Source organism: Chrysochloris asiatica, unplaced genomic scaffold (genome assembly GCF_000296735.1).
Source record: "Chrysochloris asiatica unplaced genomic scaffold, ChrAsi1.0 scaffold00049, whole genome shotgun sequence".
NCBI classification, from domain to species: domain Eukaryota; kingdom Metazoa; phylum Chordata; class Mammalia; order Afrosoricida; family Chrysochloridae; genus Chrysochloris; species Chrysochloris asiatica.
The window spans coordinates 11873139-11899454 of NW_006408567.1; the positions used below are offsets into that span (position 1 = coordinate 11873139).

General features: G+C 41.9%; 1 protein-coding gene across 1 annotated transcript in view; it reads left to right on the plus strand.

Annotated features, from left to right (window-relative positions):
• The window catches only part of MRPS6 (mitochondrial ribosomal protein S6), an 88134-nt gene extending 68498 nt beyond the window's left edge, over positions 1-19636 (plus strand). Inside the window, exons 2-3 of the mRNA XM_006862550.1 lie at positions 6418-6557; positions 19444-19636. Coding sequence (XP_006862612.1) covers positions 6418-6557; positions 19444-19636 — 333 coding nt within the window. The remainder of the gene's footprint in view (positions 1-6417; positions 6558-19443) is intronic.
• The last annotated feature ends 6680 nt before the right edge of the window (positions 19637-26316 follow it).

Genomic DNA, 26316 nt, shown 5'->3' on the forward strand with positions numbered 1-26316 from the left:
ATAAATAAGAAAAAAGAAAAGAACCACATGATCATATTGATTGATGTAGAAAAGGCATTTGACAAAATCCAACATCCATTCCTGATAAAAACACTCAACAAAGTAGGTATTGGAGGGAGATTCCTCATTATATTAAGAGCATATATACAAAACCAACAGCCTACAGTACTCTCAATGGATAGAGAGAAACTTAAATCCTTCCCTCTGTGAACAGGAACCAGACAAGGTTGTCGTTTGTCACCACTCCTATTCAATATTGTGCTGGAAGTCTTAGCCAGAACTATACAGCAAGATAGGGAAATCAAGGGCATCCGAATTGGCAAAGAGGAAGTAAAACTCTCTTTATTTGCAGATGATATGTATGATTCTATACATAGAAATCCTCAAAGACCTCATTGGAGGATTCAACAAAGTGGCAAGGTATAAGATCAACATACAAATTCAGTTGGATTCCTCTATACCAATAACGGCAGTGCTGAAAAGGACATCAGGAAAACAATACCATTTACAATAGTCATCCAAAGGATGAAATATCTAGGAATAAATGTAACCAGAGAAACAAAGGACCTATATAAGGAAAACTACAAAACATTAAGAAACCAAAAGAGACTTACAAAAATGGAAGAATATACCATGCCTCTGGATAGGAAGACTTAACATTGTGAAAATGTCAATACTACTCAAAGCACTTTACACATATAATGCAATCCCAATCCAGATTCCAATGACATTCTTCAAAGAGATGGAAAAAACAATTACAAATTTTATATGTAAAGGAAAGAGACCCAGGATAAGCAAAGCGCTGGGTTAAGAAGAACAGGGTGGGAAGCCTTTTACTCCCTGATTTCAAAATTTACTGCACAGCTACAATGCTCCAACAGCCTGGTACTGGTACAAAGAAAGATACATTGATCAATGGAACAGAATTGAGAATACAGAAGTTAACCCATCCACATGACTCGATGGCGCTCAACAACAACAACAACATACAGCCAACTGATTTTCAATAAAGTACCTAAGTATATTGCATGGGGAGGAGATGGTCTCTTCAAAGATGGTGCTGGCAGAATTGCAAAGTGATATGCAAAAGACTGAAAGAAGACCTTTACCTCAGGCTTTATTAAAAAACGAACTCATCATGGATGAAAGACCTAAATGTGAATCCCAGAATTACAAAGGTCATCATTTAAAAAATAGGGGAAATTTTGAGCACTCTAATACAGGACATACACAGACTACCAAACATTTTGAAACCTACACAAACAAAAATAGATCAATGGGACACACTAAAAATTAAAAACTTACATGCATCAAAAGACTTCATCTAAAGAGTAAAAAGGGAGCCCACAGAATGAGAAAAAAATCTTTTGCAGTGGTGCATCAGACAAGGGACTAATTTCCAAAATACACAGGAAACTACAACACCTCTACAAAAAATGGACAAATAACCCAATTTAAAAAAAACGGACACAGGACATGAACAGACACTTCACCAAGGAGGAAATCCGGGCAGCCAACAAACATATGAAGAAATGTTCATGATCACTAGCCATTGGTGGTGGTGGCTGTGTGCCGTGAAGTCGGTTCTGACCCATAGCGAACCCTGTACAAGGTGTCCGAGGCTGTGAATCTTAACGGGAGCAGAATGCCTCATCTTTCTCTCGCAGAACAGCTATTAGAGAGATGCAAATCGGTCAGTCACAAAAGGAGAAATATGGCATAGAGCCACTATTGTAAAAGATAAAGAAAAAGCACCCACACTAAAAGGGGGGGAAAGAAAAGAAAAAGAATATACAATGCTCTTAAATAGGAATACTTAATATTGTGGGAATGTCAATACTGCCCAAAGCAATCTAAACATAATAGCAATCCCAGTCCAGATTCCAAAGACATTCTCCAAAGAGATGGAAAAACAATTATAAACTTTATGTAGAAAAGAAACGCAGGAAAAGCAAAGCACTGCTTAAGAAGAAGAACAAAGTTGTAAGCCTCTCATTCCCTGATTTCAAAATTTACTACACGGCTACAATGGTCAAAACAGGCTGGTACTGGTACAGTGAAAAATACTTTGATCAATGGAACAGAATTGAGAATCTAGAAGTTAACCCATCTACATACAGCCAACTGATCTTCATCAAAGGGCCTAAGTATATTGCATGGGGAGGAGACAATCTCTTTAACAGATAGTGCTGGCAGAACTGGAAATCTATATACAAAAAATTGAAACAAGATCATTACCTCATGCCATATACAAAAAACCTACTCAGCATGGATTAAAGACCTAAATGTGAATCCCAGAATTATAAAGGTAATCAATGAAAAAATAGGGACAACTGTGAGGGCTCTGGTAGTGTTGTTGTCGTCAGGTGCCATTGAGTCGGAACCGACTCATAGCGACCCCATGCACACCAGAACGAAACAATGATGCTATCAATGATATCACCTGGCTGATCCATCTCGTTGGGGGTCTTCCTCTTTTTCTCTGACCCTCCATCTTATCCAGCATGACATCCTTCTCCAGCAACTATTCCCTCCTGACAATATGTCCAAAGTATGAGAGACAAAGCTTAGCCATTTTGGCCTCCAAGGGGCACTCTGGCTGCATCTCCTCCAAAACAGATCTGTTGGTTCTTTTGGCAATCCATGGCACTTTTAGTATTCTCCTCCAACACCACAATTCAAAGGCATCAATTCTTCTACGATCTTCCTTATTCACTATCCGGCTTTCGCATCCATATGAGGTTATTGAAAATACCATGGCTTGGGTCAGGCGCACCTTAGTCCTCAAGCTGACATCTTTGCTCTTCAAAGCGTAGTGGTTACTAATCGGGCTGTGAACCGCAAGGTCAGCAGTTCGAAACTACCAGCTGTTACATGGAAGAAAGATGAGGCTTTCTGCTCCTGTAAAGATTTATAGCCTTGGAAACCCTGTACAGGGTCACTCTGGGGCAGAACTGACTCCACGGCACACAGCCACCACCAATATAGGCACACATAGACTACCAAACATTGTGAAAATTGCACAAGCAAAAGAAAACAGATGATTGGGTCATACTAAAAATTAAAAATTTATGTGCATCAAAAGACTTCGCCAAAAGTGTAAGTAACTCTGGTAAATGGTCTGTTGTGACGGTTAACATTGTACAGATTCCACCTTTCTTTTTTACAACCGTTTTTATTTTTTTAAAAAGCCATTTTATATAAGTTCTCGTAAAATAAGTAAATAAGATAACAGCTGTTATCATCTTCAGGAGGGGTTTGCAAAGTTGATTATTCCCAGAAACTGCTCACTGTGGTCATGTCATTTTGAAAGCATGGGAAGATGTAGTGATAAATGACTGCCATCCTAATTTGTGTGGCCTAAATGGACCTGGTTTGAAATTTCAAGAAATATTTGCCGTTTTTCTCCCTTCTGGACCCTTCTCTATAAAGGGTAAAATATTAATATTTAGAATGTCAAAGAGGAATTATTGTAATACATCTAATGCTGTATGCTTTTAAGAAAACAAAACCCACAGAATACCCTTTTGAAAGCATAGAGGGGCGATTTCTCTGGTTTTATTCACTTCATGCTCTCTGTGTTATGTTGATGGAGATGGTGGTTTTATTTTTTTAGTTGCTATTTTATTTTCTCCTTTATTTCAGAGATGCTTTTAATATATTAATATCCATTGTGCCATGTCCTGCTGTTTCCGGAGTACTTGTTCGTTACTTTTTGTGTATCAGGAGTGTGACTCACTGTTTAGTATGTTTGGTTTGCAGTAAACAGATATCCAAAGATTTCCTTTTGAAAACTGTCCTCCCCACTAATTTTTACATTTCCTATTCTTAAGCTAAATATTAAGTGTTTTTTTTTTTGTTTTGTTTTTTTTTTTGATAAAACTGGTGCTCACATGCTTTGGGGGACAAAAGTAAAATGAATTTGTCATTACCCCAGAAAATTTGTTTTAAACTCACAGATTAAATGTGCCTTAGTTTTTTCCCCCGTTTAGATTTCAAACAATGGTAGGATTGCCATTTTAATATATTGGAGATCTGCTTAATTGTAAATAGCCTATTACTAATTTGGAAAAATAAACCAGTGAACAATAATAAAAAAAAGAATAAGTATGTAAAATTAAACACTAGACCAGTGTTGGACATCTAACAGTTGCACAGTAAAAGAATCATGCAGTTAAGTGTCATTGAGTTGGTTTCTACTCATGGTGGTTTGAAGTCAATCCAATGCTATCCCATAGCACCACACCTGGACTCATCATAGTTGTTATTTTTAAAATCCTACATCTTGTTCTCTTGACTGGCTCATTCTATTTTAACTACTTTGTACACTTTCTCTCTCTAATAAAACACTTCACCTAAAATTGTTTGCCCCTTCAGTTTGGGTTCTTTCCTCCTCTCTTTGCTGTCATCACTCTGCAGTGTGGTGTCTCCCTCTACCTTGCTAAATGACCATGTACTGTGTAACTTTTTCTTCATCTCCATTGTCTACCATTCCATTTTGGAAGCTCCTTATTTAAGATCCTTATTTTGTGACAAGCAGGCTCCACACTTCCTTGTTTTATTTGTGTATATCTTTTCTTTCCACTTTTTTGGCTTCAAGTCCTCTTGTCAGCCTCCAAATGTTGGTGCTCCCCAAAGTTCTATATCTGATCCACTTCTTATTTCCCCCTCTCTCAGTATTCCCAGCTCCTAGGGCTGTAGTGTCCATTCTATGCAGACTCATATGTATCTTTCTAACTTGCCTCTTGTTTCGAGCTTAAGGTTTACGTCTTGAGAGGTCAACCTAGGGGGTACTGTGGGCATCTCAGACTCAGCATATCCCAAACAACACTTAGCTTTTCTTCCCCAGCTAGCTTCTCCAGATTTCCTTTTAGCTGTTGTTGATAACATTCTCCCAGTCTCATCCCTCTGTTATTATCCACATTGCTTTTCAGTTTTACCCTTATAAATAAAGTATCTTCTTCCAGTTTTTGTGTGTGTTTGAATACAGAAGAAAATTCACTCGTTTTAAATATCTTTCATCTCTAGATGATGAGATTTTATATTGTTAGAATTTTGTTTATTTTAAAACAAATTTCTGTTTTTACATGCTTGAACCCCAAACTGCAGTCTTACTACTCAACCTTTCCTTACCCTGAGCTTCATCCAGTGGGACTTCGACTTGTTCCCTCAGTGCACTCAGACTTTCTTGACCTTTACTCAGTGTCTAGTTTATTGTTTCTTTCTTTGTCATTTTTTAGGGGTCCTTTCAAGTAAGCTTCCCCTAACTGAGCCTGGGGCCTCCTTCCATGAGCCCTTGAGTTTTTGCATCACTTTCTATAATCTGCCTTCTGGTCTTTTTATGTATGTGTGTATGTGAATCCCTTTTTTTTTAAATTGTAAACTCCATGAGGGCAGAGATTGTATTTTACTCATCCTGCCTGCTCTTTGGTTACAATCTCCCCATTTTTCTTTGGAGGATAACACTTTTCCCACTGGCTATAGATTTAGTGGGGCGGTCATTCAAGGTATATTGCCAGTAGAATGCACTTCCCCTGGATTTGAATTCTGAGTTATGAGATACAAAGGCTGATATGGATTAACACTGATTCATCCTGGCTGAAGTGCTATGAAGAAGCTACTCTAGTTCCTGCCTACCAGCTCCATGGAGCTGTTCTGATCCTGAGACCTGGTTCTTCAGCTTTCCCTATGTGTGTGTGTGTGTGTGTGTGTGTGTGTGTGTGTGTGTGTATACTTGACTATATATTTATAGTTGTTAAGTGCCGTCAAGTTGGTTCCAACCACAGCAACCCTGTTATAGGTTTTCTGAGGAGTGGCTGATGAGCTTGAACTACCGACCTTGCACGGTCCAGCTCATTCTGCAGCACCACACCAGGACTGTATATGTTGTTATGTGCCATGGAGTTGGTTCCGACTCATAGTGACCCTGTACAGGGTTTCCAAGGCTGTAAATCTTTACGGGAGCACAAAGCCTCCTCTTTCTCCCACAGAACAGCTGGTAGTTTCGAACTGTTGACCCTGAGGTTAACAGCCCGATTCGTAACCACTACACTACCAGAGCTCCTATATATATACACACATTTACATATACTTTTTTTTTAGTTAGCCAAAGACAGTTTCTGTTGCTTGTACCTAGAGATCCTTACCAGTAGAATTCTGGTCAGTTCCACAATTCTACTGGTAAGGATCTTTAGGTACAACAACAGAAACTGTCTTTGGCTAACTTAAAAAGTATATATATATACTTTAAAAAATTTTTTTTAAGTTAGCCAAAGACAGTTTCTGGTGCTTATACCTGAAGATCCTTACCAGTAGAATTGTGGAACTGACCAGACATTATTCCGTTTCTTGATCGTAATTTTTTGTTGTTGTTGTTTGCCTTTTTCTTCTCTTTTAAAAAATGAAAACAATATACAGCCAGAGACAGCTGCTGCTTTGAAACGTACGCTAGAAGCCCTGATGGACAGAGGAGCAATAGTGAGGAACTTGGAAAACCTGGGCGAGCGAGCGCTTCCTTATAGGATCTCTGCCCACAGTCAAAAGCACACAAGAGGAGGGTAAGTTGCTTTGTGAATCACTTAAAAAATGTCTTTGCTCCTTTCAGTAAAGAGTACTGTTGAATTTGTATTAGGAATGATTATAATTTTACAGTCAGGTCCCATTGTGCTAGGAAATGTTTTATAAGGAGGTGTTCAGGTGTGTTCCCTAGCAGTGTTGTATTGCAAATGGGATGCTGTTATTCCGGTCTTAAAATCAGTTCTCATCGAGTTGACGCTGATTCATGACAACACCATGTGTGTCAGGGTAGAACTGTACTCCATAGTGTTTACAATGGCTGATTTTTTTTTTTTTTTTAAAGTAGATCACCGGGCCTTTCTTCAGAGACACCCGCTGGGTGGACCTTTTCATTAGCAGCCAGGCACATTAACTGCTTGTATCACCAGGGACTCAGTTCCAGTCTTAATAACCTATAATCAGAGTACACAAATAGGCTGTGGAGTATTAACAGGTTTGTAAGCCCTTGATTGTAGAAAACTCTTCCTGTCAACTTAAGTACTGTTTTCCTCTTGCATTTCTTTTCACTTTTGTCTTTAGGTACCCATCAATGCATATGTTCTCCACATACTCAGTGCATCCTTTATAAGTATGTAGGTTGTAGAAAACAAGCAAAATGTACTTGGCACTAATATACATAATCAGAACTTTCCCACAAGAGAAAAATGATTTTGCCTCTTGCAACTGATAACCATAATTTTCTATAATGGAATTTTTTCTCCCACAGCATATACTTAATGCTTGAAACGTATGTCAAGAATTTGATTCTATAGCAATAACTTTGTAGCAATTCTTTAGGACCAATTTGTTGAATCTGCTTAAAATTACTGTAACCCCTAATGGTGTCATTTTTACACCCATGGTTTCTGGTGTGGGGGACAAATCTTATGTTGTTGAGTTCTCTAGAAGCAGGTTATAGAGAAGATGGAACTGTCTTTGAAATGTGTGAAATGTCCAGGACATCTAGTACTCAACAGCTCTGTTTGGCCTTGAGCAAGTCATTTAACTTCTCAGCTGATTTGTTGGTCAAGGCTGGAACTAAGGTTGCATTCTCCCAGCCATGTTGTCGCAGGGATCGCATGAAATAATCCTTACAGATGTTCCCCCTACACAGCACTGGAAGCTGTCTGAGTGCTGCTGTTAGCTTAAGTACGCGCATTGTGCATCTAGCGATCTTGTGTGAGTGTGGTACGTGTTGTGGAGTCATGCCTCAGACTGAGGCTTCTTTACTGCATTTAAACCTGCCAAGATGCAGCACATAATGTAAACCTCATCTTTTGATTGCTTTATCTTGTTTTGTGCTAGTATTCAGCTTCTCAAGAACACCTCTGAAGAGAGTGCCTGAAGGCGTTGCTAAGCAACATGAAATGCACAGTGACTAGTCTTCTTTCACAATAAAAATAACAATGAGGGATGGATATTGTATTTTTATGTCTTTTTAAAAATTCTGTATTTTTAAAAAAAATTTAACCACAAATGGGCTTGATTTTAAAGGCAAGTGATGACTCTCTTGCCTTTTTGGTTAAAGAGGAACAAATAAATCTGTCCAGGAACCCAGGTTCTCTGGTAGCTGGCACTGACTAGGGAGAGCAGTCCTTTTCTCCTCGTATGGCACTGTTCGTGTCGTGCTTGCATGATTGTTAAACAGGACTGTTTCCTTCTGCTCTCTTCCAAGTAGAGGATTTGACTTTGTGGAGCGTTGTGACCAACATCCTAAAATGTCTATTTCCGACAAGTGTCTGAAGTTCCTATGTAGTTAATTGCTCAGCTGCTAACCAAAAGGTCCACCCGAAGGCACCTCAGAAGAAAAACCTGGCAGTCTAATTTTGAAAAATAAGCTACTGAAAACGCTGTTGAGCACAGTTCTACTCTGACACACACGAGTTCACCATGAATCAGAGTCTACTTGACAGTAACTGTTAACAAGTGTCCAGGTGATGTTGATGCCTCTGGTTTGCATACCTCATTTGAGGTCCACTGTACAAGCAGTCCCTGTGTTACCAGCATCAGACCTAGGACAACTTCTGCTAGCCCTTGCAGGACTTCAAACTGGTTCTGTCATGGCTGACAAAGCAATGCAGGAATAATAGACCTGAATTTTCACAGTTAGGGAGATTAGCCAGGGTAACCAGAACTAGAGTGGAGATTCAGAAGGAATGTATAGAGAGCCTTCTTAGGAGCCTGATGCATGAGATTGTATTATCAGCAGGACTGTGGAGAGTGACGTTCAAATTGGCATCAGTCTTCTTTGGGTGGGGCAGCACTGTTTTGAAGTGCTTGAGCTCTTCTGGTAGCGTAGTGGTTACGAGTTGGGCTGCTAACCTCAAGGTAAGTAGTTCGAAACTGCCAGCGGTTCTGTGGGAGAAAGATGAGGCTTTCTGCTCTTGTAAAGATTTATAGCCTCGGAAACCCTATGTAGGGTCGCTTTGGGTCGGAACCGACTCAATGGCACTTAACAATTTAACAACAACAAGTTTACCCTCACAATGATTGAGCCAACCCCTACTCACAACAAGTTCTTCATCACAATCACTTTCATTTGCTGTACATGCAGTTTTTAAATAATTGAAAGGGCTTTGAGCCTTTTCTTGCACTAAAGTAAGGTCAAATAAAAACCGTATACGCCTGTTCTGACTTACTTACAAATTCTCAAAGATACAGCTAGGAATGGGTCTCATTCATAACCCCAGGGAGTGCCTGTACTGGCTCATTTAGTTTCCAGGACTCTGGGTAAGGGGTGGCGAGACTGAGGATGGTGCGGTTTTCCTTTTATGTAAAGTAAATCCGGGTTCTGAAAGAATCTGCTTAGTAGTAAGCCAGAACTGCTGGCAATACTAGCCATATATCCTGATTTCCTGACATATTGCACCTGTCTAACCAAAGGATACCATGGCAGTCACTTAGTTCATTTATTTTTAACAATTCTGTTTCTGTTCCTAAATGTAGTTAATTTCAGGCTTCTGAAAAGCAGAAGCAGCATTCTTAAAATGTATTACATATGCATATTAAAAAGATGGGGAAGGTTCATGTTTTGAATCTATTTTCCTGGGATAAATCAATGGTTGGAATTAATCTGTTTAAGGCAGTGTTGTCCAAAGTGCAGTCTCTGAAACACTAATTCTATGGAGATGTTCCACGATAAAGGGGGGCGGGGGGGACCTGTGATCTGACAGAGCTTACAACATACAGTGACTTATAAATGACTAGAAGTCCTGCATATGTCAAGCAAGACACCTTCATTTCTTTACCTTATTTGACGGTGTTAACTTTGATTTTTGTAGCCGCACCCATTAGCATAGTGGTTACGAATCTCGCTACAAACTGCAAGGTCAGCAGTTCAAAACTACCAGCTGTTCCCCGGGAGAAAGATGAGGCTTTCTGCTTCCATAAAGATTTACAGCCTTGGAAACCCTGTACAGGGTCGCTATGCATTGGAACTGACTCCAGGGCACATAACCACCACCACCACCCATTAATACTCTCCACAGTGACTTTTGGTAAATGAGGACCTTAAGGGGCTAGTGTATTTTAGAGTTACCTGGAGAAAGATTTGGAATTTAATATGTCCAAATCTTGTTGTATGGAACTTGTTGTTAAGTGCTCTCGAGCCGATTCCTACCCATAGCAACCCTGTATAGGGTTTCCGAGGAGAAGCTAGTGAGCTTCAACCACCGACCTTGCAGTTCAAACGGCTTTGCAGTCTGGGGCATTAACCCACAGCGCCACACCAGGACTCCTATATGGAACTTAGTTGTATCTAATATTCTCTTGACTTAAGCCATATACTTCTTCCCCCCACTTCTCTACCTCCCCTGGTCCCTGGTCACTGAACCCCGTCCCCCCCCCCCCAACCACATTTGTACCAGATGTTTTGTTCATTGGGTAAATTCTTTGTGTGCATTACAGAAGCCACAGGAAGGTGTGTTCTTGTTAAGTGCCGTTGAGTCAGTTCTAACCCATAGCGACCCTCAATAGCTTCCAAGGAGCGGCTGGTGAACTTTAACTGTCTACCTTGTGGTTCAAACCCACTTTGCAGTCCAGCACAGTACCCCATAGTGCCACAAACAGAAAGGTATAGCATTTACTAAACTGATTATGTGGCAGGCACTGTACTAGGTTAAGAAGAAACAGTGAGCTTGTCAGTTACAGATTTAGCATTCTAAAGTTTGGCCTTTTTGTACAGCCCTGGAGGCCATGACATGTGTCTGCAGTTTTGTTGAGGTGCTGCTTCCAGAGTACAACCTGTCCTCTGGGAAGACCTCACAGACAGCCCTCTTTGACTGGTTAATGAGTGAGCCTAGGTGATACCCAAGAATCTACATTGTATTGTGGCTCTATCAGTATACTGTGTTTATTGCTTTTACATTTTACTGGGGATAAATGTATGTCCTAGTGCTACTCATAGGCCTCAGCATGATTCTTGTGGTTGTTGTGGTACCTGGTCTTAAGGGGTTTTCCATCTAGTCAGTTAACATAGTGCTAACTAGCTTCCACCAAAGAGGAGTGTAAGTGCAGTGTAGTTTGCACAGCCAGGAATGCCAGGCTCCCCCCATGACAGGCATCTCTGTTGTAGTTAATTCTTACTCTATGTTACTTACAATTTTCATTATCCCATCCCCAGCTACTCCCCCAGATTGATACCCTTGCTAAACATATGCCAATTTGACCCTAAAGAAAGGGGTAGAAAAGTGCTTAGGAGGGGAGATCCTGCTAGTTTAGGATTGTCTGGGAAGTCTTCCCAAAGGAAGAGTGTGTACTTGGGAATGGTATTTGGTGTTGATTAGTATATCAAGCATATTACCAGTTTATGCCAAAAATAAAAATATTCATCATATTCCAGATATTAATGTGGTTCACCCCCCACATTGGAAATAAGTAATGTTCCAGAAATTACTCTGTAAGTCTGTTTATAACTGGGAACCCATTTTTCATTGTAACAATTTGATTGTCAAGTTCCCAGAAATCAGAGCCTCAAACTGGTCTTAGACATTTTGTGTATACGTACAACTTCTATATAAGGGATCTGGCTAAAATGTCGATTGTGGTTCAGTATATCTGGAGTGGAAACACAAATACAAGCTTCTCATCCGGAGGCCAAGCTCAATGGCCCAGTTCTGACCCACTTACAATCATTGAGAGTCAGGAGAATTGGGTGAGCCGTTCATCTGCAGCTGAGCACCACTTTAAAGCATGCTGTTCTTCCACCAGCAACAGAGTGGAGCCTGGGCCAGGTCACCCTGCCATGTACAAGTAATCTCAAATTACATGTTAACTTATTAATACTATTTGCCAAGGGAAGTCACTTCTTATGTCTGTTCTCAGGTAATGAGAATTTAGGAGCAGGTAGTTCTTGACCTGTTAGTGCAAAGTCAGGGTAGCTGGGAAGTTTGGATCTTCTGGACCAGCTTTCTAGATGGTGACTTCTGACTCCACCAGGCAGTGACTGGAACGTGTTGGATCATGACCCAATGCCCGGCTTTGGAAGGCTTGGGAACTTTGGTCTCATTTAGGCCTCCTAGATTGTCTCCCTTCTGTGCCTTCGTCTGCTCACCTCAGTACTTTTATCAACTCTCTGGGAAAGGCAAGGGGTGAAATCGTGGGAAATTCTTACAACAGTTCTGGAGGTCTAAAAGGGGTGAATATCGTATGGAGAAGGGGACAATGGGGAGTAGATGCTGATTTAGAACTTTCCTAAAAGTGAGGACAGTTATTTTATGGAATCTTAGTATCAGCCACCCTTTCCCAGAACCACTTCACTGTTTTACTATGAGAGCTGCCCTCTTGCCACTAGGTGGGGCTGGACGAAGCCTGGGATTGATAGATTACTGGTACAGGAGCGAAAACTACAGAAGACGCTGTACCCCACAGTTCTGTGCTGGGCCTGTGCTGCGTTCTTGGACAAGGATACCCCAAATTGTTTTTATTAGATCTGATTTTAATATAGTGAGGGCAGGCAGACTTGTTAAATTATCAAAATGTCTGTTTATAAAGCACTCGTCAATAGTGAAAGAGGTTTGTCTTGTTTGTTTTGTCCCATCTTTCCCCAGTTTCTTGCTTTAAAATTGGAATAGGTGACCTTATAACAAAGATCTCCAGGCTGACATATAAATTACCTTTCTATTTACAGGTAAGCAAAATCAGTGGAATTTTACTGACGCGCTCCCTAAATGTGTCTGCCGCTTACTCCAAGAGAGCTGGCACCCTCTCTAGGGGAGATTGATTCCCCTCGGTATTTTTCCGGTTTCACAGGCCCTCGTGCTCTCCTGCCAGCATTAAGCCAGGGCCAGCATCCTGCCCCGATCTGTGTTACTGCTGCTCCATGGCTGGCTTCATGGTGTGACTGCTATAGTCTCACAGGTTTCTTTTCATTGGCAGCACTCCAAGATCTTTAAGGATTTGGTAGAAGGTTTAGTCATTTAAAAAATGTATTAGACCAACAGATACCAAGAAATAGGGCTATTCTGTGCAGAGGGTGCCTTAGTTTTAAGGTGGAGAATTCAGTGAAGCCTGTACTCAATAGCCCAGGGATCTGCTTCCTGTCTTCTGAAAGGCTTGGAGATGCTTCAGGGCTGCAGATCCTCCCCTTCCCTGCCCCCACCCCACCTACTGTGAGCCACTGAATGCTTCAGTGGAAATTTCCACTCTTCTGCTGGGGGAAGGGAGGGAGTATGACTGTGACTGAGAGAGACAAAGACTAACTGGAATTCTAGCAAGCCCTTTGATGGAAAATGATTGTAAATACAGGATTAAAGCAAAAGTGAAATAAAAAATGCAGCCTTTACTGTTAGGAACATTGCAAGAAGAGGTGTTCCCTCCCTCTACTCCATGGGGCTAGACCCTTCAGGGAAGGAGCTAAAGGGCCATTGTGGGCTTGCTTGTCCTTTCCCCTGGAGGGATGGTTGCTGTAGGACTAGGATGGTCCTGGGGAAGTGCTTTCTCTGGGAAGTCTCTGTGGGGTTTCACAGTTATTGTAGAAGAGAGCTTTATAGAGTGTGTCTTATGGAATACAAAGGCAGGCAGATTATAGCCTATCCGGTGAAGACCACAGGAGCATGTTCTACCTGTAAAAGAGTTGGCTCTCCCTCCAGCTTTTGAACATTTGTATCTGTAATGAGAAATGCATTTGGATAGGAAACCTTTTTTTGTACTTTCCTCCCACCCAGTACCAGTTTGCTTCTTACTACCACTTCTCTAGAGTGGTGCTGCATAAAAGTTAAGTGCTTTTCAACAGGATAGAGAGAGCTTTGGGTAAAACTGATTCCAACCTGTGTAGGTAGATGAAGTGACTATAATGAGAACCACAAATGAGTAAGAACTAGACTAAGGCTGTGTCCATGCTTACCAGGCCACCTGCTAGGAAAACCAATTTCACTTGGGTTAGAGGTGTTGTTAAGTGCTGAAGAGTTGGTTTCCATTTAACTCACAGTGACCCTGTATAGGGTTTCCAAGAAGCTGCTGGTGTATTTGAAATGCCAGCCTTATGATTAACAATTCAGTGCTTATCCTACAGTTCCATACCATGATGTTATGTCATATATGTTAATTGCTGTTGGGTCCATTCCAATTCATAGCAACCCTGTATAGGGTTACCAAGGAATAGCTGATAGGATTGAACCACCAACCTTGTGGTTCACAGTCTGTGCTTATCCTATAGTGCCATAGAGTAAAATTAGAAAATGGGAAATTAACTATTTGGAGAACTTTTTTTTTAATTGAAATGCCAAACCAGCATTTGCGTACGTCTAGACGATTGCATTGTAGTGGCAGTTGTAAGCTGTTCTACCATTAATAAGGAGATTGAGAGAATGGAGATAAGAAAGAGTCCACATGTGTTAGGATTGTGGGTCTTGTTTTGATTCTACCTGTGGCGCTGTGGGTTAATGCGCTGGACTGCATGGTTGGTTTGAACCACAAGATTGGTGGTTCAAGCTCACCAGCTGCTCCTTGGAAACCCTGTACAGGGCACTATGAGTAAGAACTCACTCGATGGCATCCAATAACATTAGCAACAAGCTTGTTGAGGGGAAGAAGCAAACATTGATACCTCATTGTGGTTTTGAGTCCTCTTGATCCTCCTTTCCTGGGCCAGATTCCTCGGGAGAACTGGGACCTTCTTCTAGCCTCCTTTCTTTGAACAGTGGCTCATGCTGAATGGCTTCTGTCTCTGTGGCAGCCTTCAGCAGGATGTAGGGAGTGTATACTGGGGAATCCCTAGCCTCCCATTTTTACAGGTCTCTAATATGGGAAAGGGATCCTTGTGGGCAGCAGAAACTGCCCAAATCCACAACCCAAAGTAGACTGTCATTAGGCCTAGGTGGAGAGATTTGGCTCTGAACTGCAAGTGGTGAACTACAGTAAGAACTACTCATCTCTGAGCCATTTCCCCCATCTCTGGTGTGGAGGAGTTTCCTCTTCATGGAAATTTCCACAGTATGACAAGAAGCATGGAATGGAAGTAATCTTTGTCCACCTGAGTCCCAGGCACAGATCAACAGGGCAATAAGCATGCAATGACTGTCACAAGCTCTTGTTGTGGTCACAGGCCCATTTGCATTTTGGCCAGTGCTCTTATTTTGATTTGGTTGTGAGAAGAGTGTCTTGACTAGTGGTGGGAAGGCAGAATGCTGAAAAGAGGGCCAGTGTGAGCAGGGATTCAGTAGCAAGGAGGAGTCTCCAGAGCCAAACTACAGTCCAAACTTAGAATTTCCAGGCCTTTATCCAGGACTCCTCTTTACCCATAAGGAGCATAGACAGGTCTGGGCACCCCCAAACGCACAGTGCTAAGTAGCCAGAAGAGAGATAGGGCAGGCAGAATGAGGCTCTGTAGAGCCAGGAGTCCTCAGACAAGCAGTGCCTTATCTGGACTTTACTTTCCTCATAAGCAACATTGTAGTTGTTTAGTGCCGTCGAGTCGACAACCTTGTATAGGGTTTCCGAGGAGCAGCTGGTGAGTTGAACCGCCGATCTTGTGGTTGAAACAGCTTTGCATTCTGGCACATTAACCCACAGCGCCACACCAGGACTGCCATAAGCAACATGTTGTTGTTAAGTGCCCTCGAGTCGGTTCCAACCCATAGTGACCCTGTATAGGGTTTCCTAGGAGCAGCTGGTGAGGTGAGCTTGAACTGCCAACCTTGCAGTTCAAACAGCTTTGCAGTCTGGCGCATTAACCCACAGCGCCACACTAGGACTCCATAAGCAACATGAGCAGTTGGAATTGGGCTGCACTATCTTTATGGTCCTGTCCAGCATCAGTGTTGTATGTTCTCTTGTGTCCTGGAATCAAAAGGTCGACACTGTTTGAATCCTGATTGTGTCCCTTTAGTAGCTGGGTGACTGAGTGGACTGACTTAGCCTCTCTGAGTGTCTCTTACCTGCACTATATGTGACACTGGAAGGAAGGTGTGTAGGAAAGCTGTGAAATGACTAGCTTAGTTGCTGGGAGAGGGCTGCTAACCAGTACTCAGCACCATGTCCTCCTCTTCCATTTCCTGGATTGCCACAGGGAGTGGAACATCCACTTCTCCTTGGTCCTCTTCCTCAGAAGCTACTTAAAAGATGAGAAAGCACTTTGAAAATGACACTAAAATTATGAAATATGAGGTTTCTGGTATGTTTGGCCTCTAGTTTTCATCCTTGGGCATTCTCTTTTGTGCATATTACAAAATGGTATACAGAAGCCTTGGATCTGTTTCTCAGGATTATTTGGTGAGTGCGGGTATGTGGAGAATGCTATTCAGAGAGACTGCATGAGAACTGATGTGTGGGCAGTTGAGTTGGTTATTGGCATCTATGAACATACTTTCTCTTAGAAAGTTTTTCTGGAAACATGTTTGGACTTTTAGGCTAGCCCACAAAAATGTTTCTTAAATCTGTGATGCGGCTGAATGAAAAAAGGAAGAAAGCAATGATGTTAGCATTATCATTGATCCCAAACAACATGATTTACCCCCAGATGGTATTTTAATAACTTGAGTACCTGACCACTTATCTCTGGAGAGCAGGAGACACCTGTGGACGTGCTGACAGGAGGAGATTTGAAGTCCTCCTCTGGTCACTGAGTGCTGGAGTGTGCCAAGGTCTTGCTAAGTACTGCCCTCCCTGCTCCTCTGTGTAATAACAGTGCTTCTCCCACAAACTACCTTAAGCCGTCTGCGTAGGACTTTAATGTGAAATAAAGCAAGAGAGGAAGGTTTTCCTAAGGCAACTATACAAAAGGCAGAGAAACAAGGACCTGCTATAAAGTTAAGTAAGATTGGAATATTAACAGAGGGTGTGGTCATAACTTGTCCATGGTAGTTTGGAAAGACTTTTTGATGGATACTGATTTAAAAGTAATAATAATAATGACTACAGATGGGTAACTGGGAAGAAATGCTGTGGGCCATGTTCTGTGAGAGAGAGAGCGTTCCCTGTCCTGACCACCAGGTGATCTGGAATCTATTTTAGACTTTAGTCCAGAGTCTTCCTCATAATAAGTAACCAATAATTAAAGTGCTGAATGAATTAATAGTTCCTAAGTTGCTGCTATTGTGAGCTGTTAGCTCATGGTGAGCTTTTAGAACAGAGTATAACTACCCCATTGTTGTTGTTAAGTGCCTTCGAGTTGATTCTGACCCATAGTGACCCTGTATGGGGTTTCCGAGGAGTAGCTGGTGAGCTTGAGCCGCCAACCTTGCAGTTCAAACAGTTTTGCAATCTGGCACATTAACCCACAGCACCACATGTTTATGAAAACAGATGACCATGACCTCATCTTTCTCCCTAGGAGGCAAGTACTTAATCTCTGTGCCACTAGGGCAGAGTTTCCAAGGCTATACATTGTATGAGAGCAGATCACTAGATCTTTTCTCCTGTGAAACTACTGGTGTTTGGTGGTTTCAAACCGCTAACCTTTCAGTTAGTTATACGATTAACTATTATTCCACCAGGGGTCTTTATTGCAGTTCTGGTGTCTTCTATATGGAATAGAAATAAAAAAAGTTGAATTATGTCTTAAAACCTGACTGGATTAGTCTATAGTTTTTAGAACAAGCCCAAATGGTGGTCTTATCAGTGGGCAGATGTGCAAGTCATAGCCTCAAGAAGTTTGCCAAGGAGATCACATCTTTATTCCATTCTCAGGAAACCCTGGCAGGTATCAGCTCTTTTCAAGCCCCCAATCCCCACAAATAAGTCATTCTCCAAATCCCACCCATTCATTTTTAGCATTTAAAATTTGGCATCTTTACAGAGATATAATTGATATACAGTAATCAGTGTATATTTACAGTACACAATTGAATAAGGTTTGACATATGTATATACCATGAAATCACCACAATCAAGTCAGTGAACTTATTCATTATCCCTAAAGTTTCCTTGTACAAGATTTCTCCCTGCCTGCCTCCCTTCCAAGGCAATCTGCTATCTTTCACTGCAGATTAGTTTACATTTTCTAGAATTTTATATAGATGTAATTTGATAGTATGAACATATTTTTTTTACTATAGTTTCTTTCACATAGCACAATCATTTTGAAATTCAATAGTGTACATCAGTAGTTTAATCCGTTTTATTGCTAGCAGCATTCCATTGTATACTAGTATGTTGATCAGTTCACATGGATATTTGGGTTCCTTCCAGATTTGGCTTGTTATGAATAAAGCTGCTTTGAAATTCATGTACAAGTAGTTGTGTGGACATATCCTTGAATTTTAGCCATTCCAGTAGTTACCCTTTGGGTTTCACTGCTTTTTCCTAGTGACTATTGGTGTGTTATATGCCTTGGCATATACTTACTTGCCATCATATATCTTCTTTGGTTAAATATATATTTAAATAGCATATTTGTTTAAATCTTACACCTATTTTTTAAATTGATTTGTTTTCTTACTAAGTTTTGAGAGTTCTTTGTATCTTCTGGATATAAATAATTTTTTTTTTTTTTTATTTTCTTAACTTTATCTCTCAAAGAGCACTTTTTATATTTTAATCAAATCTGGTATATTAATGAGCCTATCTAAGGGCACTTAACAGCAAGGACAATTTACCAGTGCTCTCTTTTGTGGGTTGTACTTTTAGTGTCATGTCTAAGGAGTTTTGCCTAACCTAAGTTACTTTGCTGAAATCTGAAATACTGCATTGAAAACTGGTGCCACTTTTTAACAACATTGTGGTAGAATCTGTATACTAGGTAAGTTTAAAGCTTCAGAACTGGGAAGAAGGGCACTTCTCTCTTTGTGTCCTCATCCACCTGCAACTGATGAAGGTGTTATTTTTTGTGATCAGTGAGCTGTGTAGGATGCCCATCTCCTTTAGTCTGGTCTCAGTAGATGAATGTTGAATTGTTTCACCCAAGGTTCAAGGCATTTCCTTTTTGTTCCTTGCGCATTCTTGAATGTTCATGCCAGGATAGTCTTAGACCAATCTCATACCTTTCTTCATCTTTTTTCTTATTTTTGAAGTGAGTGATGGCACTCTCTTTTAGGCACATTAGGTCACTGGTAAACTCATTTGGAAAATTAGAAGAATATATACTGAATTTTCAGGTGTTTTCACCACAAAAATTGGACATTGTTGAACTTTGTTCTCATTGTATCTATATTTTACCATACTTTCTAGTGTTCTCCTGGATGTAATATCACAGTGCTTGGCTGTCACAGAGTTTTGTTGGATTCAGATTTTCACAAGAGTGTAAGGGAAAGGGCCATAGGATAAGGGAGATCAGATACACTGCTACTAACATGCAGGCTGGACAACTAGTTGTTTCTGTGTTGGACAGGCATACATCTGTGTTTGTAGTTAATGTCTTTATTAGAGAAAAACAAAATGAACACACTGACCACAATAGTGGAGTTGTTCTATTACAGTCCATAAGAACTCACTTCTTTCTCTCTTTTATTGCAGGTATTTCTTGGTGGATTTTCATGCACCACCAACAATTGTTGAGAACATAATGGAACACTTGTCTCGAGACATCGATGTGATTAGACGGAATGTTGTAAAGCACCCACTAACTCAGGAAGTAAAAGAATGTGAAGGGATTGTCCCAGTGCCACTGGAAGAAAAATTATATTTCACAAAGAAGAAGAAGAAGTGAGAAGACTCACCTGCTTTTAGCTTTATTTTTAATTCTCTTACTTTTGAGCATCATGAATTAATAATGCTCAAGCTTGATTTTTATGTAGGATTGTGTTGCAGGTGTTATTTGAAAATTTTCTAAACTATTTTTGGTGTTTGATCCCTTTGCATGAGAAGTGAGTAAACAGCTCATTTAGAGACAATCAGAACATCCTTTTGGGTCTTATTTTGTTTTTTTATTCATTTCTTCGTCACTGACAACTCATTACCTAAACACACCATCACCATTTTGTAGAGCAAAACTTACAAAACTGCCATGGATTGCAAGCTAGGCATTCAGAATGTGTATCCATGTAAAAATAAAAATTTTAAGCTGCTCTCTGACTTTTGATCAGGGTAATAAAGATGATTTGTTAAAAGCTCAGGGAAACATTTTGTCTCATCGCCTACCCAGCTCAGTGCCCTACCAGGGCCTGGCAGCTCCAGCTGTGTTCTATGTGCAGATGAGGAAATGGGAGGGGCTACCTGCTCACCCACCAAAGTTCAGATGCTGGGAGACATCCAGGGAGGGTGGGTAGGCTTGAGAGTGTTCCTGACCACTTGGCAGTTTTCTTTTTCCTTTTCTCTCACAACTAATTCGTTGCAGTGATGGCTGCTTTCTTTGCACCCAGTTTGCAGGGATTGTGTGTGTTCTGTGGCAGTTGGGCCCTGGAACTGCTCTGTCATTCCTTTTGCCATTAGCACCTGCTTCCTCTGCTGTCTTCTTAGCATTAAGCAGGCCTCTGTGAAGGATTTGCCACTTTTGAATTCTTGCACCCACCTCATTCTGACTAATGAGTCAGAAACTTGTTGCTTTTGAGCTGGGGATGCCCAAAGAGCTAGCAGGCCCCAGTGTCTTTGACCAGTGGCCTCCTGTGCTTTTAGAGGGCTTATAAGAAAATAAACACTTTCTTCCTCTTTCAGTTTTGATAATCAGGTCTCTTTTTTAAAAAAACATGTCCTGGAAATAAAAGCCAAACACATTTGTTTAGAAGATTTTGTTGTTTTCAGCAGAGCTGGGGAAGTGATTATACTTTTGAGATGGTCCCAGTACGAACTAGCCTTTGTATGCTTGAAATGAATGATTAGGGTCTCTAGATGAAGCACCTAAAAATGGAGGTTGCACAGTTACATTTGATTTTCAGATTAAGTAATGATCAAATATTGCATGGAGCATGCTAATAATACAAACTTGTTGTTTATCTTAACTTCCAGTGTAACTGGGTGTGTCCTGTATTTTAGCTGGCAAATTTAGTATAATCCACCTAGAAGCATAAGTAGTAACCAGCCATAGACAGGTTTGTTCTGCTACAGCAAAGCATAGAAAGGAAAGGAAGTCTACCCCCAACAGGCTGGCTTTTCAGCTGACTTCACCTGCAAGGAGACGAGTGTGAAGAGCAAGCATCATGAGTTATGCACAACACTACCACTTGTGTGCTCCAGTATGCTCACACTCTTAGACCTTCTGCCCACCAGAAAACTGATCCATGACTCCACAGTTATCAAGTGACAGAGCTGGGATCTTGTGCTAGGGACTCTGATGCCATGTGGTATTTTCCATCGTACAACATTGAGGGTATCTTTGCTCTCTCAGTTTAGCCATCTTGGTGTCTGGGGTGAATTATTACCACTCAGGTATCGGTACTCGTCTTTATGGGCTGGGTGTTACTGGCACAGTTTCCTATGCTTATGTGTCCCTGGGAAGACGATTGATGTCAGAGCCCTGCCGCACTGTTTAGAGAGTGTTCCAGGAGGAGGTTAACTAAGTAGGACAGCCATGTGTGTGCCAGGTGCCCTTAGAAGTTCCAAAATGAACCACTGCGCCTCCTATCTACACTGCTGACTCATAGCTGGGCCCTGGCCACCTCTGGCCAACAGGATCCCTGATGTTTGAGCAGGGCACCTGTGCAGGTGATTTCCAGGTGGCACATTGGCTGTCAGAGCTAGGAGTATTTCAGGTCCAGTCCATGCGTATGGGGGGCCAGAGGCTTTGCTTTGGTGTAGATGACTATGAACAGAGAACTGGGAGTGAGTACAGCAGTGAACAAAGATGCCCCTTGACCTTGTAGAGGCAACAGTCTGACTGAGAAGGCAGACAGCATGTCTGGTGCCCCAGGTGAGTGATGGGAAAAACTACAGAGTCCTACAAGAGGATGTAGTAGGGAAGTGACTTCAGTAGAGACCTGAAGGACGAGGAGCCAAGCAAATGAGGGCAGTCAGAACTCTGCTGGAGAACAAAGGAGAAAGGAGGTAACAAGGAATCAAGGGCAAGATCTGGGAGATTGGTGACCCCTGAGGAATAGAGACAATGGGATTTGAATCAGCTGAAGTGAAACATGTCTCATAAGCACAAGAGGCTAGATCTGAAAGTGAAGCAACAACTCTGGAATGTTCTTTCATTCTCACATACAAAGGGCATCTTGGATTTGTAACCTTGTCTGTTTCCAGACCATTTTGGACTGAAATTTCTTTTCTGGAAGTATGGTTGTATCTGACTGACACTCTTGTCTTGACAACTGCACTGTAGAATACCTTAAGTGGATCTTTCTTCTCATCTGCATTTGAGGAGGCATATGAAGGGAGCTGGAAGCTCTGGTAGCGTAGTGGTTACGAATCGGGCTGCAAACCTTAAGGTCAGCGGTTCGAAACTACCAGCCGCTCCGTGGGAGAAAGATGAGGCTTTCTACTCCCGTAAAGATTTACACCCTCGGAAACCCTATACAGGGTCGCTATGGGTCGGAACCGACTCGACGGCACTTAACAACAACAACAACAATGAAGGGAGCTGGGTGAGGGCCACAAACTTGAACCGCCCTTTTAAGATGTAATGGTCAGGGTAGATGACGTAAGTGATATTCTATATCACTGCCCTTACTTTTCTGCCCAGGGCTCAGTTAATTCTCTTTCATAATTTCTTTAAAGACTTGTACATTTCCCATCCAGTTTCCTCCTACCTGCCTGTAGGAAAGTGTGTACCTAGGCAACATCCTAAGAGGACCCCTAGGAGTCCCCGGTGATAGTTACACCTCTGGGGATCAGCAGTGCTCTAGTCAAAGTCACAGTTCAGACCTATGATAAGCTAGGGCTTTTTGTCTTTTTTCTTGAAGAATGGTTCACTTGGTCCCAGGGAAGCAGAGAATGAGATGATGGTGCCTATGGTCCCAAGAAGACAGTGTCTCAGGTGGCCTGGAAGGCTGCTTCCTGTAGACATTTACAAATCATGGAAGCAATCACTCCCTGGCAGCTTAGTTTTAGAATTTTGCTAAAAGACCAGACTCATTTCAATTGAGATGAAATATTTGATAGCATCTAAGACACAACTTAAATGTATAAGGTTGGCGGTTCAATCCCACTAGCCGTTCTCAGAAACACTATATGGGGTTGATAGGAGTTGGAACCTATTGTTTGCTCACCAGGAGCAAAACAGTAAGAAGGTAACCAAAACACAAGAAAAGTCTACAACCACATCTACCCCGAGACCAGAAGAACTAGGTGGTGCCTAGCAGCCACTACTGACTCTGCTGACCAGTGTCACAAGAGATGGTTCCAGGTAGAATCGGAGAAAAATGTGAGGCAGAACTTAAATTCTTAAGAATCAAACAGGAGCAGTAGAGAACAGAGGACTCCGTGAAACTATCATCCTAGACCAAAACCTAGGCTAAACCCAGAACCAAGTCTTTCCCCTGAGATCACCTTTTATCAAAATAATAAGTACCACACAAAGGATGTTCCCTGTAAGACGGGTTCTCTACTTTAAAACCATCAGTATGAAACCAAATGATCAACAGTTACTCAAAAGCAAAGATGAGAAGATGGGGACAGGGGAACCAGAATTCTGGAAAGGAAACAAAACAATGTTGGCACATTGTGATTAATGTTATTGAACCATTTGTGTGGACATTTGTCAAATTTGCAACTAACTTAGTTGCAAACTTTCATCAAAAACTCAATAAAATAAATATTTTTAAAATGATGAGGATTGGAAATGTGAGCTACAAGGTCATGCTCCTGGTTCCCGTTGAGCCTGAGAGAGCTGTTTTCTATCGCGGCACACCTGAGGGGTGTAAGCTAGTGCCTTTAGCAGGAACTCAACATGGATGGATTCCTTTACTTTCCTAGGGAGTGTCCATGAGGCAAATGTCATCCTCATGTTACAGATGAGACACCCGAGGCCACCAAGGGAAGAGTTGGGATTGAGACCCAAATCTAACAACAAAAGCCCCCTTTTAGCCCACCACACCATAGGTCATGCTTGAAGAACTAGCTTGCTCCCGTGTACCCCTTCCCACCGCACCTACACCAAGCCCTTAGGCTACTTTCCTGTTAGAGAAGAGTGGAGCTGGAACTCCTTGGGAGCATGTTTAGTCAGGTCTTCAAAGGAAAGATCTGAGAACAGCAGAAGAAAACATGTAGTGTACTTGGGAAGACAGGTGGCCTTTTTGTGAGTTTCTACCTGTTCCATCGTTTCCTGTAGAGCCTTTTTCTCTGTGCATTGCTCCAGGGAGTATTGTGGAACACATAGGTAGCAGGTGCTGTCCTGGGCAGGATACAAAGCTGAAATTGACAATGTCTATGTCTGGGGCATCATAACTCTCACATACCTCTCCTAGGTAGAAATACCCAGCTCTCTGAAACACTGTTGTTAATTGCCATTGAGTTGATTCCCACAGCAACCTTGTTCAAGGTTTCTGAGGAACAGCTGGTGGGTTTGAACTGCTGACCTTGTGGTGTGCAGTCCAGTGCTTACCCTACAGCACCACACCAGGAGTCCTTCTGAAACATAGGCCATAATAAAAATAACAATTGAAATTCAAACCAAGTACTGTGGAACCGGAGAAATTGATTCACTGAGACTTGAAGTGGGAGGCAGGGTAGTGAAGCTTTCCAACAGAGATGGTGTTGAACAGCTAGTGAAGCATGGGTGGTGGGAAGCAGGGAGCTGGCAAAACTACGGTGTGCTTCAGGAACACCTGGGAGCAGGTAAGCTTGGCAAAATGGTAGGAAACATGTTGGAGTGCATGAGCCACAGGGACTAGTTGGCAGAGAGTTTGGAAAGGCAGGTTGGGCCCAGAGCATTGCCTGTGAAAGCCTATTTTGTAGGTCCATTGAGTCCCTGGGTGGTGCAAACAATTAAGCGTTTGAACATGAAGCTTGGTCAATTAGGGATCACTTTTTTATTCCAAGATGTCTATACATCTCTAAGGTGGCCATCTACTTTGGGAAGATCACAGCCAGTGAAATTCCTGTGGAGCATTGGGTTTCCATGAATGAAAATCAACTCAATGGCTAACGGTTTGGTTTTCTAACGGTTCATTTAAAAATCATTCCAAAGAGCCAAGAACGTGTTCTATAATAAAAAGTGATCCCTAATTGACCAAGCTTCATGTTCCCCACATATTTGTGAAGAAAGGGATGATTATGCAAACTCAAAGGGTGGAGGCAAGGTTCCTAGGTTCTACAAGAGGTTGTTGTTAAATGCCATCGCGTCAGTTCCGACCCATAGCGACCCTGTGTAGGGTTTCCGAGGAGAAGCTGGTGAGCTTGAACTGCCAATCTTGCAGTTCAAACGGCTTTGCAGTCTGGAGCATTAACCCACAGCGCCATACCAGGACTCCTCTAACAAGAGGTAGGCAGATGTGAACTAGTTGGTGTACACGCCTGCTCAGTGACCCCTTACTAATCAGCCTGTGCTTGGAAACATGTGTGAGCACTTGTAGAAAGTATTGCATGAATTAAAAGGAGAATGATAGCATTGTTGTGCTGATAACTATTTGCATTAGAAGGGCTCAGCAAAGAGATTACTGCATCTCTAATCAACCTGTGGTAGTCCTGGGGTGGCGCTGCAGGTTAATACGCTAAACTGGTAGTGTTGACATTACGAATCGGGCTGCGAACCTGAAGGTCAGCAGTTCGAAACTACCAGCTGTTCCGTAGGAGAAAGATGAGGCTTTCTGCTCCCATAAAGATTTACAGCCTCGGAAACCCAGTACAGGGTTGCTATGAGTCAGAACTGACTCCACGGCACATAACCACTATCATCAATCCACCTGTGGCAGTCCTCGGGTGGCGCTGCAGGTTAATGCGCTAGACTGCAAGGTCAGTTTAAACCACAGGATCGGTGGTGCAAGCTCACCAGCCGCTTCTTGGAAGTCCTATACAGGGTCATTATGAGTCAGATTCGACTCGACGGCACTTAACAACAACAATCGACCTGTAGCACCTCCTGCCAACCCTTGCCCTGTCTGCTGTATCTGGGAACAGACAAATAGGTGTCTAGGTGGGAAGATTCCAGAGCAACCTACATGAATTTTGGCCACTTTAGGTGAAGAAAAACATTAATACTGGAATGAACATAGGACTTTGGCCCACAGACTTGGTCAATGACCTGGTTTTGCCCACAACCAGTCTCGTGACTGGACAATTTATCTTCCCTCAGACTCGGTTCCCTTATGTGGAAACCCTGGCCACTAACCTAGACATGTCCAAGTGCTCTTCCAAGTCTATTATGCCTGGAATGAATTCCACTGCCTGATTTGCTAAGGGGTTATTCCATCAGGAATTTGGGTCACTGATAGTTGGTAGCATACAGAGATTCATTGTTACTGTTGATAGGTGCTGTTGCGTTGGCTCTGATTCATAGTGACCATATGTATAACAGAA